The 13,245-nt window shown below is 47.3% G+C and overlaps 1 protein-coding gene and 1 pseudogene across 2 annotated transcripts in view; one reads left to right on the top strand and one right to left on the bottom strand.

Annotated features, from left to right (window-relative positions):
- The window catches only part of Cabp1 (calcium binding protein 1), a 30,039-nt gene extending 27,332 nt beyond the window's left edge, over positions 1–2,707 (top strand). For both annotated transcript variants that reach the window (XM_048340904.1, XM_048340905.1), the window contains exon 6: positions 2,246–2,707. In XM_048340904.1, the coding sequence (XP_048196861.1) occupies positions 2,246–2,271 (26 nt within the window). In that variant the 3' untranslated portion in view covers positions 2,272–2,707. The remainder of the gene's footprint in view (positions 1–2,245) is intronic.
- A 6,671-nt stretch (positions 2,708–9,378) lies between these two features.
- On the bottom strand, positions 9,379–9,479 carry LOC125349843 (annotated as a pseudogene).
- Between the last annotated feature and the right edge of the window lie 3,766 nt (positions 9,480–13,245).

Below are 13,245 nucleotides of genomic sequence, written 5' to 3'. Positions count from 1 at the left end.
GAGATCATGCCCCTTTGTTTTCTGTGTTCTAGGCTTGTCTCGCTCAACATTATTTGTTCGAGTTCTGACCATTTCCCTGCGAATAACAATATTTCACCATTCCTAATCGCTATGTAGTATTCCATTGTGTATAGGTACCATATTTTTTGGATCCATTCATCTGTGGAGGGACATCTGGGTTGTTTCCATATTTTGGCTATTGTGAATTGTGCAGTGATAAACATGGAAGAACATATGTCTTTTTGATATCTTGGGACCTGCTGTTCAGGATAGATGCCTTGGAGTGGTATGGCTGGGTCATAGGGTAGGTCTATCTTGAGCTTTTTGAGAAAACTCCATACTGTTTTCCAAAGTGGTTGTACTAATTTACACTCCCACCAACAATGGAGAAGGGTTCCTCTTTTTCCCCCGCACCCCCTCCAGCATTTGTTGTTGCCTGAGTTCAGAGTATAGGCCATTCTAACTGGAGTGAGGTGGTATCTCAGGGTTGTTTTTATTTGCATTTACTTTAGTACCAGGGATGTTGAACATTTCCTCATATGCTTCTTTGCCATTTTTATTTCTTCTCTTGTGAAGTCTCTCTTTAGCTCCTTTGCCCATTTCCTAATTGGTTTACTGGGCTTGAAGGGGCTTAGTTTTTTGAGTTCTCTGTAGATGACAGATATTAGGCCTTTGTTGCTGTGCTGGTAAAGATCCTTTCCCATATGGTTGGCTGTCTTTCTGTTTTGGTGGCTATGTCCTTAGCTGTGCAGAAACTTTTAAATTTGTAGTAGTCCCATTTGTCGAGTCTTTCTCCTATTTGTTGTGCCTCTGGGACTCTATTCAGGAAGTTCCTTCCTGTGCCTATAAGTTCTAGCATCTTTCCTACTCTGTCCTTCAGTAGTTTCAAGGATTCAGGTCTGATATTGAGGTCCTTGGTCCATTTTGAGTTGATCTTGGTGCATGGTGATAGGCTTGGGTCTACTTTGAGTTTTCTGCATATGGCTGCCCAGTTCTCCCAGCACCAGTAGTTGAAGAGTCATGCCTGCAATTCTAACTACTCAGGAGGGTGAAATCTAAGGATCATAGTTCAAAGCCAGCCTGAGCAAGAAAGTCCATGAGACTCTTTTTTTTTTTTTTTTTTTTTTGCCAGTCCTGGGCCTTGGATTCAGGGCCTGAGCACTGTCCCTGGCTTCTCTTTGCTCAAGGCTAGCACTCTGCCACTTGAGCCACAGTGCCACTTCTGGCCATTTTCTATATATATGGTGCTGGGGACTTGAACCCTGGGCTTCATGTATATGAGGCAAGCACTCTTGCCACTAAGCCATATTCCCAGCCCCCATGAGACTCTTATCTCCAATTAACCACCAGAAGTGGCACTGTAGCTGAAAGTGGTAGAACACTAGCCTTAAACAAACAAACAAAAAAAGCTCAGGAGGGCTGGGAATGTGGCTTAGCATGCATGAAGCCCACAGAAACAGAAAAGGCCAGAAGTAGTGCTGTGGCTCAAGAGGTAGAATGCTAGCCTTGAGCAAAAAAGAAGCCAGCGACAGTACTCAAGCCCTGAGTCCCAAGCTCCTGGACTGGCAAAAAGAGAGAGACAGACAGACAGAAAGAGACAGACAGAAAGAAAGAGAGAGAGAGAGAAAGAGAGAGTAGAGAGTTTTGGAGCTTTGGAACTGGGTGCCAGTGTCTCATGCCTGTAATCTCAGGAGGCTAAGATCTGAGGATCTGTGTTTGAAGCCAATCTGAGTAGACAGATCTAAGAGATTGCAATTTACCAGTGAGAATCTAGAGGTAGAGGTGTGGCTCAAGTGGTAGAACTTTAGCCTTGAGTGGAAAAGCCAAGGAAGAGTGTGAAGACCTAAGTTCAAGCCCTAGTATCACCCCCCCCCCCAAAAAAAAAGAAAAAAGTTTTGGGAAGAGACCAGTTAGAAAGCTGAGAGGACAGGTGGGAGGGAGGGAGAGACAGCGTGCAAACCATCTGGATGTTGAAAATGAAGTCGAGGAAACTGGAACAGATAGGGGCCCAGTACAGCAGGGAAGAGTGAGGAATGTCAGGACACTGGACAGCATCCATGGGAGCCTTGGGATGTTTGAGCAGAGGTCAGATTGCAGGTTAGAAGGAAGCACTGGCTGCTGGGGTGGAAGAAGGGTTGGAGGGGCAGAGCGGATGGGGGGATGCACCCACTCAGGGTAATGGCAGTGGGAAGGAGGCTGGACCCCTGACTGCTGCCGCCTCCTGTCCACCCCTGTCACCCCCCAGAGTTTGTCCGGATGATGTCCCGCTGAGGCCTCGAGGGCCCCTCCAGGACTGCCAAGCCCCCACAGGTGGGGCGAAGAGGAGCAGGAGCTCGCCTCGCCCGCTGTAGCCGCCGAGAGCCCAGGATGTACTGGCGGAAGGGGCCTGCCTGCACCCCGGGGAGGTGCCCACCCCGGAACCCCACCCCTCCGCACTGTGAAAGACTCACAACTCCTGCAACTGGAAAGGGGGCGCCCGCCGCCGAGGAGGCCACAGTGCCAAGCCGGCAGAGGTCACGCCAGGCGCCAAGTGCCATGTGCCCAGCCCGCTGCTGGCTGGGTGGGCTGGGGAGCCTGCCAGCAGACCCCACACAGCATGTCTGCCCCAGGGGCAGAGCCTCTGGCTGCCCTCCTTAGCTCTATGCCTGTCCCAGCTCGCCTCAGCCCTGTGATCTCAGAACCAATAAACACATTTCCAAGAGAATGACAACCAACCGGGGATGGTCTTTGCTTCTTTCTGTGTGTGTGTGTGTATACATATGTGTGTGTCTAGTTCTGTACATGTTTCTGGGGGTGAACTCAGGGCCTCCAGCTCTCACTTGAGGTTGGCATTCTTCCCCACTTGAGCTTGCAGCTCCACTTCCAGCTCTTTGGTGGCTAATTGGAGATAATAGTCTCACCAACTTTTCTGCCTGGGTTGGTTTCAAACCACACTTCTCAGATCTCAGATCTCCAGAGTAGCTAGGATTATAGGCATAAGCCACCACTTTGCTTCTTGAGCCTGGTTAGGTGATGCACTGGCTATACGACCTGCACCCCCAGAACTGGCTGGCCTTTCGTGCACCCCACATGCATTTATTGAGTGCCCTGCTCAGTAATATACCTTGCAACTTCCTAGACCTGGTGCCCCTCACCAGGAAGGAGATGGGAGGCTGAGTGCCAGGGAAGCCTCTCGCAGGGCTGGACCACTTCCTGACTTGCTCCTGCTCCATCTGGTCAGGGAGACAGACGTGACGTAAACACAGCTGTGTGCGAACTTCAAGCAGGGTAGAATAAGGAGGCCAGATTGCTCTAGGGAGGACTTTCCTGAGGAAGTGACATCAAGGGCTTTTCCCTGAAGGAAGTCCTAGCTGTTTGAAGAGACAGGTGTCAAAACAGCTGCTATCTTTCCTGAGGTGGGAAGCAGATATTTAGTGGCCAGGCCTTGAGTTTGCTTGCTGTGAGACACTGGGCAGTTGTGTGCCCTCTCTGAACCTTAAGTGTCATGTGGGGTTGATAAAAGATAGGATTAATACAGAGTAAACACAAGATGTTGAATTATGTGCTCCTAGGACTGCTGTATGCCAACAACATTGGAATTATGCATTGGAGTCATACAGAACAAAGCCAGTGTAGGCATTGCAATTAACTTCTGCAAATGAAAAGTTGAAGGAGGCCAGGGAGAGTTGTGGATAGGATTGGGACATACTTGGACAGATATGCAGGGTAGCCTGCAAGTTGCTGGTTCTTTACTGTGAATCACTTGGAAGATGTGTGTGTGTTGGTACCAGGGCTTAAACTCAGGTCCTTGTCACTGTCTTAGTTTTTTTACTCAAGACTGACACTGTAGCACTTGAGTCATAGTTCAGCTTCCTGCCTTTTTAGTGGCTAAATTGAGCCTTGGCGCTGGTGGGTCTCCCCTGTAATCCTAGCTACTTAGAAGCTGAGATCTAAGGATTGTGGTTTGAAGCCAGCTCCAGTCAGTAGAATCTGTGAGGCTCTTATCTCCAATTAGCTACAAGAAAACAACATACAACACACACACACACACACACACACACACACACACACACACACACACACACAAACTGGAAGTGGAGCTGTGGCTCAGGTGGTAGGAGTGCTAGGCTTGAACAACAACAAAAGCCCAGGAACAGTACCCAGATGCTAACTAAGTTCAAGCCACAGGATGGGCACAAAACAACAATAATAATAATAATATAACTTTCTTGCCCAGGCTGGCTTTGACCCATGATCCTCAGAGCTTAGCCTCTGAGTAGCTAGAATTACAGATGTAAACCACCTGCAACGCAGCCTTACCTAGCGGATTATTTTTTAAGCCACAAATCTAGACCCATTCCCAATGATTCTCAGTCTGCATTTAGGATGGGGCTGATGCATTTACTTCCTTCCACAAGTTCCCAAGAGTTAGTGCTGCTGGTCCCTGAGCCACAGTCAGAACTCCATCCTAAACCCCAGATACGTGGGAGGAGGCCCGCTTCCAGGCCACTGGGGCAGGCTGCAAGGCTCAGGGATGGAGCCAGTGGCTTGTGCTGCAGTCATGGAGGATGCTTGTCCTCAGACCTGGCAGGCAATGTGGGAAGCGCTGTGGGCCCCGGCCTCTGGCCAGAGTCCTGTGTAATCCCTGTGTCCTTTAGCCCAGCGGGCCTAGGGCTCTAAATTCACTCAAATAATCCAATTTTGAGACTAAGCCCTTGGCTCTAGGCCTCGACAGACGGGCTGGTAGCTCCCCCTCCCCCTCCCCCCCCGCCAGCCTAGATGGCCACAGATTTCTGAATGTAATGGCTAAGAAGGCAATTCGTAGAAAGAAGGCCTATGGAGACAGATCTGGCAGCTGGCATTGAGGAGCCTTGGGGAAATCACGAGGAGAGAGTGGAGTCAGAGGCGAGCTAGGATGTCTGGTAGTTGGGGTACTGTTCATAGGATGCCCAGGGCTAGCCATCTGCTTCCCCTGATAGCAAAGCTAGAACTCTTCCCCTTCCTACTCTTTCTTGTATTTTAGCTTTCCCGGGAAGAGTTTGTGAAGAAAAGATTCTGTGACATTTCAAGAACCGAAATGCATTTTCCTAAGTGGAACTGCTTTCTGCTGCCCCATACCCGATTTAATACCTCCCCTGATAGGGGTGCTATGGGGCGTCTTTGAAAAGCCCTTTCTGGCTGGAAAGGTCCTTGCCTCCATGGGCCACTTAAAAGTTGTTCACTTACTCATGTAGATGTTCAGCTGATATGTCTTACTTTGCAATGCCAGGGATGAAACTCAAGACTGTGTACATGCAAGAAAAGTGCTTTTTTGTGTGTGCCAGTACTGGGGTTTGAACTCGGGGTTTTATGCCCTTGCTTGGCTTTTCCCCTCAATGCTGGTGCTCTGACACTTGAGTACATTTTGGTGCGTAAGAATCTCAGGTATTTTCTTGCCCACCCTAGTTTCAAACCACATCTTCAAATCATAGCTTCCTGTAGCTAGGATTGTGGGCATGAGCCACCAACACCATATTTACAACGCCATTTTAAATGATAGACTTGAGCCTCCTCAGATTTTAGTATTTGTGAGGGTCCTGGAAACCCTCCTATGAATACTGAAGTAGGACTGTAATACATGAAGCCCTTGGACTGTTCCTGACATACAGTAAGAATTTTTTTTTTTTGCCAGTCCTGGGGCTTGAACTCAGGGTCTGGGCACTGTCTATGAGCTTCTTTTTGCTCAAGGCTAGCACTCTTCCACTTGAGCCACAGTGCCACTTCCAGTGTTTTTCTGTGTATGTGGAACTGAGGAATTGAACCCAGGGCCTCATGCATGCTAGGCAAGCACATTACCACTGAGCCACTTTCCCAGCCCCTACAGTAAGCATTATTATAACTTTTGCTATGACTTTTGTGATTTGCAGTTGCCTCCATGTGCCCTCACATCTCAGTGATTTCCTCTGGAGGAACAGGGATGGGTGAGCAGGCATAGCGCTCAACCAATGCCTGTGCTGGAATCTCTCATTGACAGTGACAAGATAATCAGGGCTTACATCTGGGATCTGGCTCTCGATGAGCAGGCAGTGGCCACCCGCACCGCCTGGTCCTACAAGACCACAGTCCTGATCCTGCCCTGCCCATCTGGCTCACCCCCTTTCCCTCTCCCAGGGACCTGCTATCTGCTCCTGCATTCAAGCTGATGGCTGGCTGTCTTTTCTAGAAAGACAGAGAGTTTGAGCATTGTGATCGAAGCCTGGGCTATGGAATTAAGAAGGCCTGGTGTTCTTTTTTTTTTTTTTTTCCTTCTTCTTCCTTTTTTCTGGTTGTGGGGCTTAGGGCCTAGGTGTTGTCCCTGAGCTTTTTTTTTTTTTTGGCCAGTCCTGGGCCTTGGACTCAGGGCCTGAGCACTGTCCCTGGCTTCTTCCCGCTCAAGGCTAGCACTCTGCCACTTGAGCCACAGCGCCGCTTCTGGCCGTTTTCTGTATATGTGGTGCTGGGGAATCGAACCTAGGGCCTCGGGTATACCGAGGCAGGCACTCTTGCCACTAGGCTATATCCCCAGCCGTCCCTGAGCTTTTTTATTCAAGGCTAGCCCTCTACCACTTTAAGCTACAGCTTCATTTCCAGTTTTCTGGTGGTTAAATGGAGATAGGAGTCTCTCAGATTTTCCTGCCCAGACTCAGGCTGGCATTGAACTGCAATCCTCAGATCACAGCCTTCCGAGTAGCTGGGATTACAGGTGTGAGCCACAGGTGGCCAGCAGGCCTTGGGTTCTGACCCCATCTCTGCTACTTAAGGTGAAGGATGCATGTATGTATAGGATATGTGGTGAAGAAATTCCTTTCCTCCTTAAGCCTCACTCTCTATTCATGATAATTGTACTTCCCCAGTGGTGATAGTGAGGAATTATCTCACGATGTTTAGTAGAGAGCTTGGTTTGAGGGCTTCATACATGCTATTCCCTATGCCTGGAATACTTTTCCATCTACTTTTCCCTCCCCGCACACCCCCCCATACTAAGGATTGGATTCAGGACCTCATGCTTGGTAGACAAAGGTGGTATCATTTGAACCCATCTCCCCACTTTAGAGTCCTTTTTGCTTTGTTTTTGTTTTTTGTTTTCAGTAGGGTCTTGTACTTTTGCCCTGGCTGGCCTGAGGTGATTCTCTTACTTCTGTATCCTCAGTAGCTGGGATGACAGGCAGGTACCACCACGTCCAGCCTCCTGCTACTCTTCAAATAGTTAGATCCTTCTCATTTCTTGGACCAGGGCTTCAACATCTCCCTCTTAACTGACTGATGAAAGGAAGGAAGACACCATCACATTGCATTTCTATTCTGCAGAGCACATGAAACATATGACCTGACTTTATTTGTTTGGTTTTGGTTTTTTGCCAGTCCTGGGGCTTGAACTCGGGTCCTGAGCACTGTCCCTGGCTTCTTTTTGCTAGCACTCTGCCACTTGAGCCACAGCGCCACTTCCGGCTTTTTCTATATATATGTGGTGCTGAGGAATCGAACCCAGGGCTTCATGTATAAGAGGCAAGCACTTTACCACTAGGCCATATTCCCTGACTTTATTACATAATATTCATTACATTTCAGTCTGCAAGTTGACACCCTGCCCACTTCTGTCATCTATCTTCCTGGTCAGCTTCTCAGCGATCTTGTCTGGCTTGTTCTCTGTCTCTCCTGGGCCAGTTGTGGGGTACTGCATGCTCAATAAAACCTTGTTACTTGGCTGTAAGGTCAGGGATGTGAAAGGTGACAGCCATTTATGGGTGCAGATCTCAGGGGCAGGAAGGACTCTAGGCCTTGCCCCTCCTGTCCATTCTGGCTCTCCTGGTCTTGGGCTTCTCTCTACCCCAATGCAGAGTCTTTGGGACTATTTCCTTGTGTAGTGGAGGACTACTTTGATGTACTAATTGCTATGGAATTGGCAAAAAATGCAAAGGATTTGGGACTTGAGAGAGCTAGAGTTAGTCTACTCTCTGATCAAATGTGTGTGTACGCGTGCACGCACACGCGCTGGTACAGGGGCCTGGGTACTGAGTGCTGTCCCTTAGCTTTTTGCTTAAGGCATTCTACCTCTTGGGTCACACCTCCACTTCTGGCTTTTTGCTGGTTAATTGGAGATAAAGGTCTCCTGGACTTCCCCCGTTCTGGGTTATATAACCTATTGTTATTTGAGTCCTTGTCATCTAGCTTAAATATAACTGGAGAATTCACATAGTCTAAATGAAATGTGGTTTGTTTTTGTTTTGGCTTGGTTTTTTTGAGGGGAAGGGAGGGTTGGCTTTTTGAAACAGAGCCACTATATTGTCTAGGCTATTCTTTTTTTATTTTCGGTCGGTTGTGGGGCTTGAACTCTAGGCACGGGCGCTGCCCTTGAGCTCTTCAGCTCAAGGCTAGCACCCTACTCCTCAAGCCACAGCGCCACTTCCAGTTTTCTGGTGGTTAATTGGAGATAAGTCTCATGGACTTTCCTGCCAGGGCTGGCATTGAACTTCAATCCTCAAATCTTAGCCTCCTGAGTAGCCAAGATTACAGATGTGAACCACTGATGCCTTTTTTTTTTGAGAGTGAAGACTTCTTTATTTTTTTTTTTAACTTTCATCCGAACACCCTTGCTTGAAAAACAAAAGCATGCGCACTGAAGGCATTCTTATATATATATATGTATATAAACGAGTAAGTTGTAAATCAACAATAATAATAGAGACAGTAGCTCCAATGACATTATATAAAAGGGTTTACAGTGGGCATAGGATTTTTTAATTTCAGAGAATAGTTAATTCTACTCAAAATCAATACGTTTAGGAGAAACTTGTGATTTTTCATTCAGATACATTTTTTTCCAATTCCCACGTGGCACATATCTTCTGCCGAAGGCCAGCGTGCTCCACAGCTCCTGCAGCCCGCACCACCTTGCTAAAGCACCCACTGCTCCAAATCCCATGAGGGAGTGGAGCCACGAAGCGCCAACTCCACCATGGACATTCGTTTTGATGGAGTCAGAAATGAGCTTAGGGCTACGGGAAAATGTACTCAACAGACGTCACTTCGTAGATATCCCAAGTTACGGCCTGGTGTGGGAACCTGGCCAGGCTATTCTTGAACTTGCAATCCTTCAGCATCATCCTCTTGAGTACTGGGAATCACTACACCTGGCTGAGTTTTATTTTTTTTTTATTTTTTGGGGGGGTATGGGAGGTCTGCAGACTGAAACTCAAGACTGCAGCCATGTTTATTCTTAAATTCCAGCTTATATACAGTTTGACAACCAGGAAATAGCATAGGATTAACTAAGGTTTAAGAAAACAAGAAGGCCCTGAAATTGGTAAATAACAACAGACAGTAAAACAAGATATGGTTGAATGGTTTACATAACAGACTCTTGTTGACATAATAAAACATAAAAATATGGAACGCTTCACGAATTTGCGTGTCATCCTTGCGCAGGGGCCATGCTAATCTTCTCTGTATCGTTCCAATTTTAGTATATGTGCTGCCTGGGCTGGGGATATGGCCTAGTGGCAAGAGTGCTTGCCTCCTACACATGAAGCTCTCAGTTCGATTCCCCAGCTTCACATATATGGAAAACGGCCAGAAGGGGCGCTGTGGCTCAGGTGGTGGAGTGCTAGCCTTGAGCGGGAAGAAGCCAGGGACGGTGCTCAGGCCCTGAGTGCAAGGCCCAGGACTGGCAAAAAAAAAAGTATATGTGCTGCCGAAGCGAGCACCTGAGTTTTATTTTTAATTAACAAGCACTTACTAGGCATTCTGTTAAGTCCTTCACATGTATTAATTAATTAGCTTGTTAATTCTCCTAAGAACCCTATGATATAGGAAACACTGATTTTTCCATTTTACAGACTAGTGTTGGATACTTGAGGGGAAAGAGGAGGAATAATTCTGGGATATTTTAAATTCATGCCTCTGCTTGCTCATCTTTTTTTTTTTTCTTTCTCCCGCCCCATTCTTTTCTTTCTTTTGTGCCAGTAATGGGGCTTGAACTCAAGACCTAACACTTTTGCTTAGCTTTTCTACTTAAGGTTAGTCTCTGCCACCTGAGTTAGACCCCCAGTTTTGGCTTTTTGCTAATTAGGGATAAAAGTCTCTTGGATTTGTCTGCCGAGGCTGGCTTTATTAGGATCCTCTAATTTCAGCCTTCTGAGTAGCTAGGATTACAGGTGTGAGCCACCAGAAGCTGGCCTGGTTATTCTGGTACACAAACACTGAGGGCTTTCTATCTGCCAACTTCTCTGGCGGGTGTCAAGGGAAACAGATTTGATCCTTGCTTTTGTGGAGCGTATAGTCTTGACTATATTGTCCAGTCCAGTGGCCACTGGCTGCATGTGTCCACAGAAGTTTAACTTCATGAACTTGCTCAGTGGTAGAGCACTTGCTTAGCAATCATGAGGCCCTGAGTCCAATCCTTAGTACCACAAAAAGAAAAAAAAAGGTTAAAATTATTAAAATGTAATGCGAATGAACGTCATTGGGACTGGCTGGAGACACTAAGGCAGGATTCCAGAACCAGGGCAATGCCTTTATTCTCAAGTCCAGCTGGGAATATGACCTAGTGGCAAGAGTGCTTGCCTCCTATATATGAAGCCCTATATATTCCTCAGCACCACATACATAGAAAACGGCCAGAAGTGCGCTGTGGCTCAAGTGGCAGAGTGCTAGCCTTGAGCAAAAAGAAGCCAGGGACAGTGCTCAGGCCCTGAGTCCAAGGCCCAGGACAGGGAAAAAAAAAATTAAGTCCAACCAAAGTGTCCTCATCTAGGTTTTTGTAAATTGTTTTCCTTACCCAGCCACTCCTTCTGATAGTCTTCTGTTTTACACACACATACACACACACACACACACATACACACACAGGGCACATCAAGCCACATTTCATGTGTTGGATGGCCACATGTAGCCTGTAATCCTATCTACTATGGAGACCCAGAGGATCACAATTCAAGGCCAGTCCAGGCAGAAAAGTCTATGTGACTCCATCTCCAATTAATCAACAAAAATCTACTTTGGGGGTGTTTATGCAAGCTGTTGGTGTGAGGCCCTAGTATCCACAAAACAAAACAAAACAAAACAAAAAAACCCAAGTAGCAACGAAAAAAAAAATCCAACTGCACTATGTGGTACAGATATAGCACATTTCCATCATAGCAGGAAGTTCTGGTCTAGAGGGACTGCTGACAAGTAAACCGACCACTGAGGATCCAAAGTGCAAATGTTAGTTGTAAATATTCCATCTGGTTGCTTCCTTCATTTGCCTAACTCTAGGGAGGAGACTGGAGAGAATAGAGCAGCTGCTTTCTTTATGTGTGCAGCCTTGGTAAGTATGTCATTAATCATCTTACTCCATCTTACAAAGAAACTGGGATTCGGAGAGGGGATATAACTCTACAAGCTATAGGAGATGCTGCATATAGGAGAGGCTTATAGGAGATGATAATGATTGTCCCTGAAACTTGATATGGTGGCCCAAGCCTGTAATCCCAGCACCTGGGAGACTGAGGCAGGAGGATCACAACTTCAAGGCCAGTTGGGGCTAGAGAGGGAGTAGTGGGCCACCTTGATTCATATGGATGTCTCAAAAAGGAAAATGAGCCAGTTGCCAGTGGCTCATGCTTATAATCATAGCTACTCTGGAGGCTGAAATCTGAGGATCATGGTTCAAAGCCAGCCTAGGCAGAAAAGTCTGTGAGACTTTTAACTCTAATTAATAACAGAAAAAAAGCCAGAAGTAGTGCTATAGCTCAAGTGGTCATGCTAGTCTTGAGCAAAAGGAGCTTAAGGACGGCACCCAGGCCCAGATTTCAAGGCCCAGGTCAAGCAAAAACAAGACAAAGGGGCTAGGAATGTGGCTTAGTGGTAGAGTGCTTGCCTAGCATGCATGAAGCCCTGGGTTCAATTCCTCAGGACCGCATATACAGAAAAATCCAGAAGTGGGCTGTAAATATGGCCTAGTGGCAAGAGTGCTTGCCTCATATACATGAAGCCCTGGGTTCGATTCCTCAGCACTACATGTATAGAAAGGGCCCTAAGTGGCGCTGTGGCTCAAGTGGTAGAGTGCAAGCCTTGAGCAAAAAGAAACCAGGGACAGTGCTCAGGCCCTGAGTTCAAGACCCAGGACTGGCCCCCCCAAAAAAGAAGAAAAAGCTGGAAGTGCCACTGTGGCTAAATTGGTACAGTTTGCCTTGAGCAAAAGGAAGCTCATGGACAGTGTTCAGGCCCTGAGTTCAAGAGCCAGGACTGACTAAACAAAAAAAAAAAAACCTCAGGGATAGTGCCCAGGCCTTGAGTTCCAACCTGACGACACACACACACACACACACACACACACACACACACACACAGATTGTTCATGGTGTTCCTGAATCGAATGAATTATATCCTTAACACAATGAAAACATGGAAGAAGGCCAAGGGTGGAGGTACACACCTGTAATCCGAGTACTCAGAAGACTGAAAAGGCAGGAGGATCACAAGTTCAAGGACTATGCAGCAAGATCCTGCCTCAAAAACAAACAAACAAAAAAACAAAAAAACAAAAAACAAAACTAGGAGGGGACAGTGGAAACAGCTGACCTATGTTAGATGCTGGTGGCTCTCACCTGTAATCCTAGCTACTCACAAGGCTGAGACCTGAGGTTCCAAGTTTGAAGCCAATCTGGGTAGGAAAGTCCATGAGACTCTTACCTCCAAAATGACCAGTAAAAAGCCAGAAAATAGAGATGTGACTCAAGCGGTAGAATGCCAGCCTTGCGCAAGAAAGTTCAAACCCCAGTACCGGCACAAAAACAAAACTACCAGCTGATGCCCATGAACACCTTGAAGGGTTTGCTGCCTAGGTAGAAGATGAACATGCCTTGTTCAGGGAAAAACCAAGCCATGCAGGAGGAAAATGATTTGCCCAAGACCACCCGGCTGGGGAAAGGCTTTAGTTTTCTGTCTGTGTCCTTAGCCACAGTATGCATGGTGGCCTTCTTCTTGGTGACTCACATCCTCCTGGGGGAAGCAAACCCATGCCAAGTTCATTCTCTTTCCCCTGAAGTTGGAAACCTGTCTAGATTACTGAGGTCAAGTTGCCCATTGGGGGCCAAGGTTAGAGGTACCTTGGGCAGGCTCCTGCCTCTCTGGGTGGCTCTGGTTCCCCTGTGGTCTGACTCCCAGAGGCTCAAGGCAAGGAAACTTGGCTCTGGGGCTGGACCACCCACCTCAGCATCCCAGGAATAGGGTACCAGCCAAGTAGAAGGCCAGGCTGGTTCCCAC

This window comes from Perognathus longimembris, chromosome 3 (assembly GCF_023159225.1).
Source record: "Perognathus longimembris pacificus isolate PPM17 chromosome 3, ASM2315922v1, whole genome shotgun sequence".
In the NCBI taxonomy this organism is placed as follows: Eukaryota; Metazoa; Chordata; class Mammalia; order Rodentia; family Heteromyidae; genus Perognathus; species Perognathus longimembris.
The sequence above is the reverse complement of the archived record's forward strand: the minus strand, read 5'-3'. Positions and strand labels throughout refer to the sequence as shown.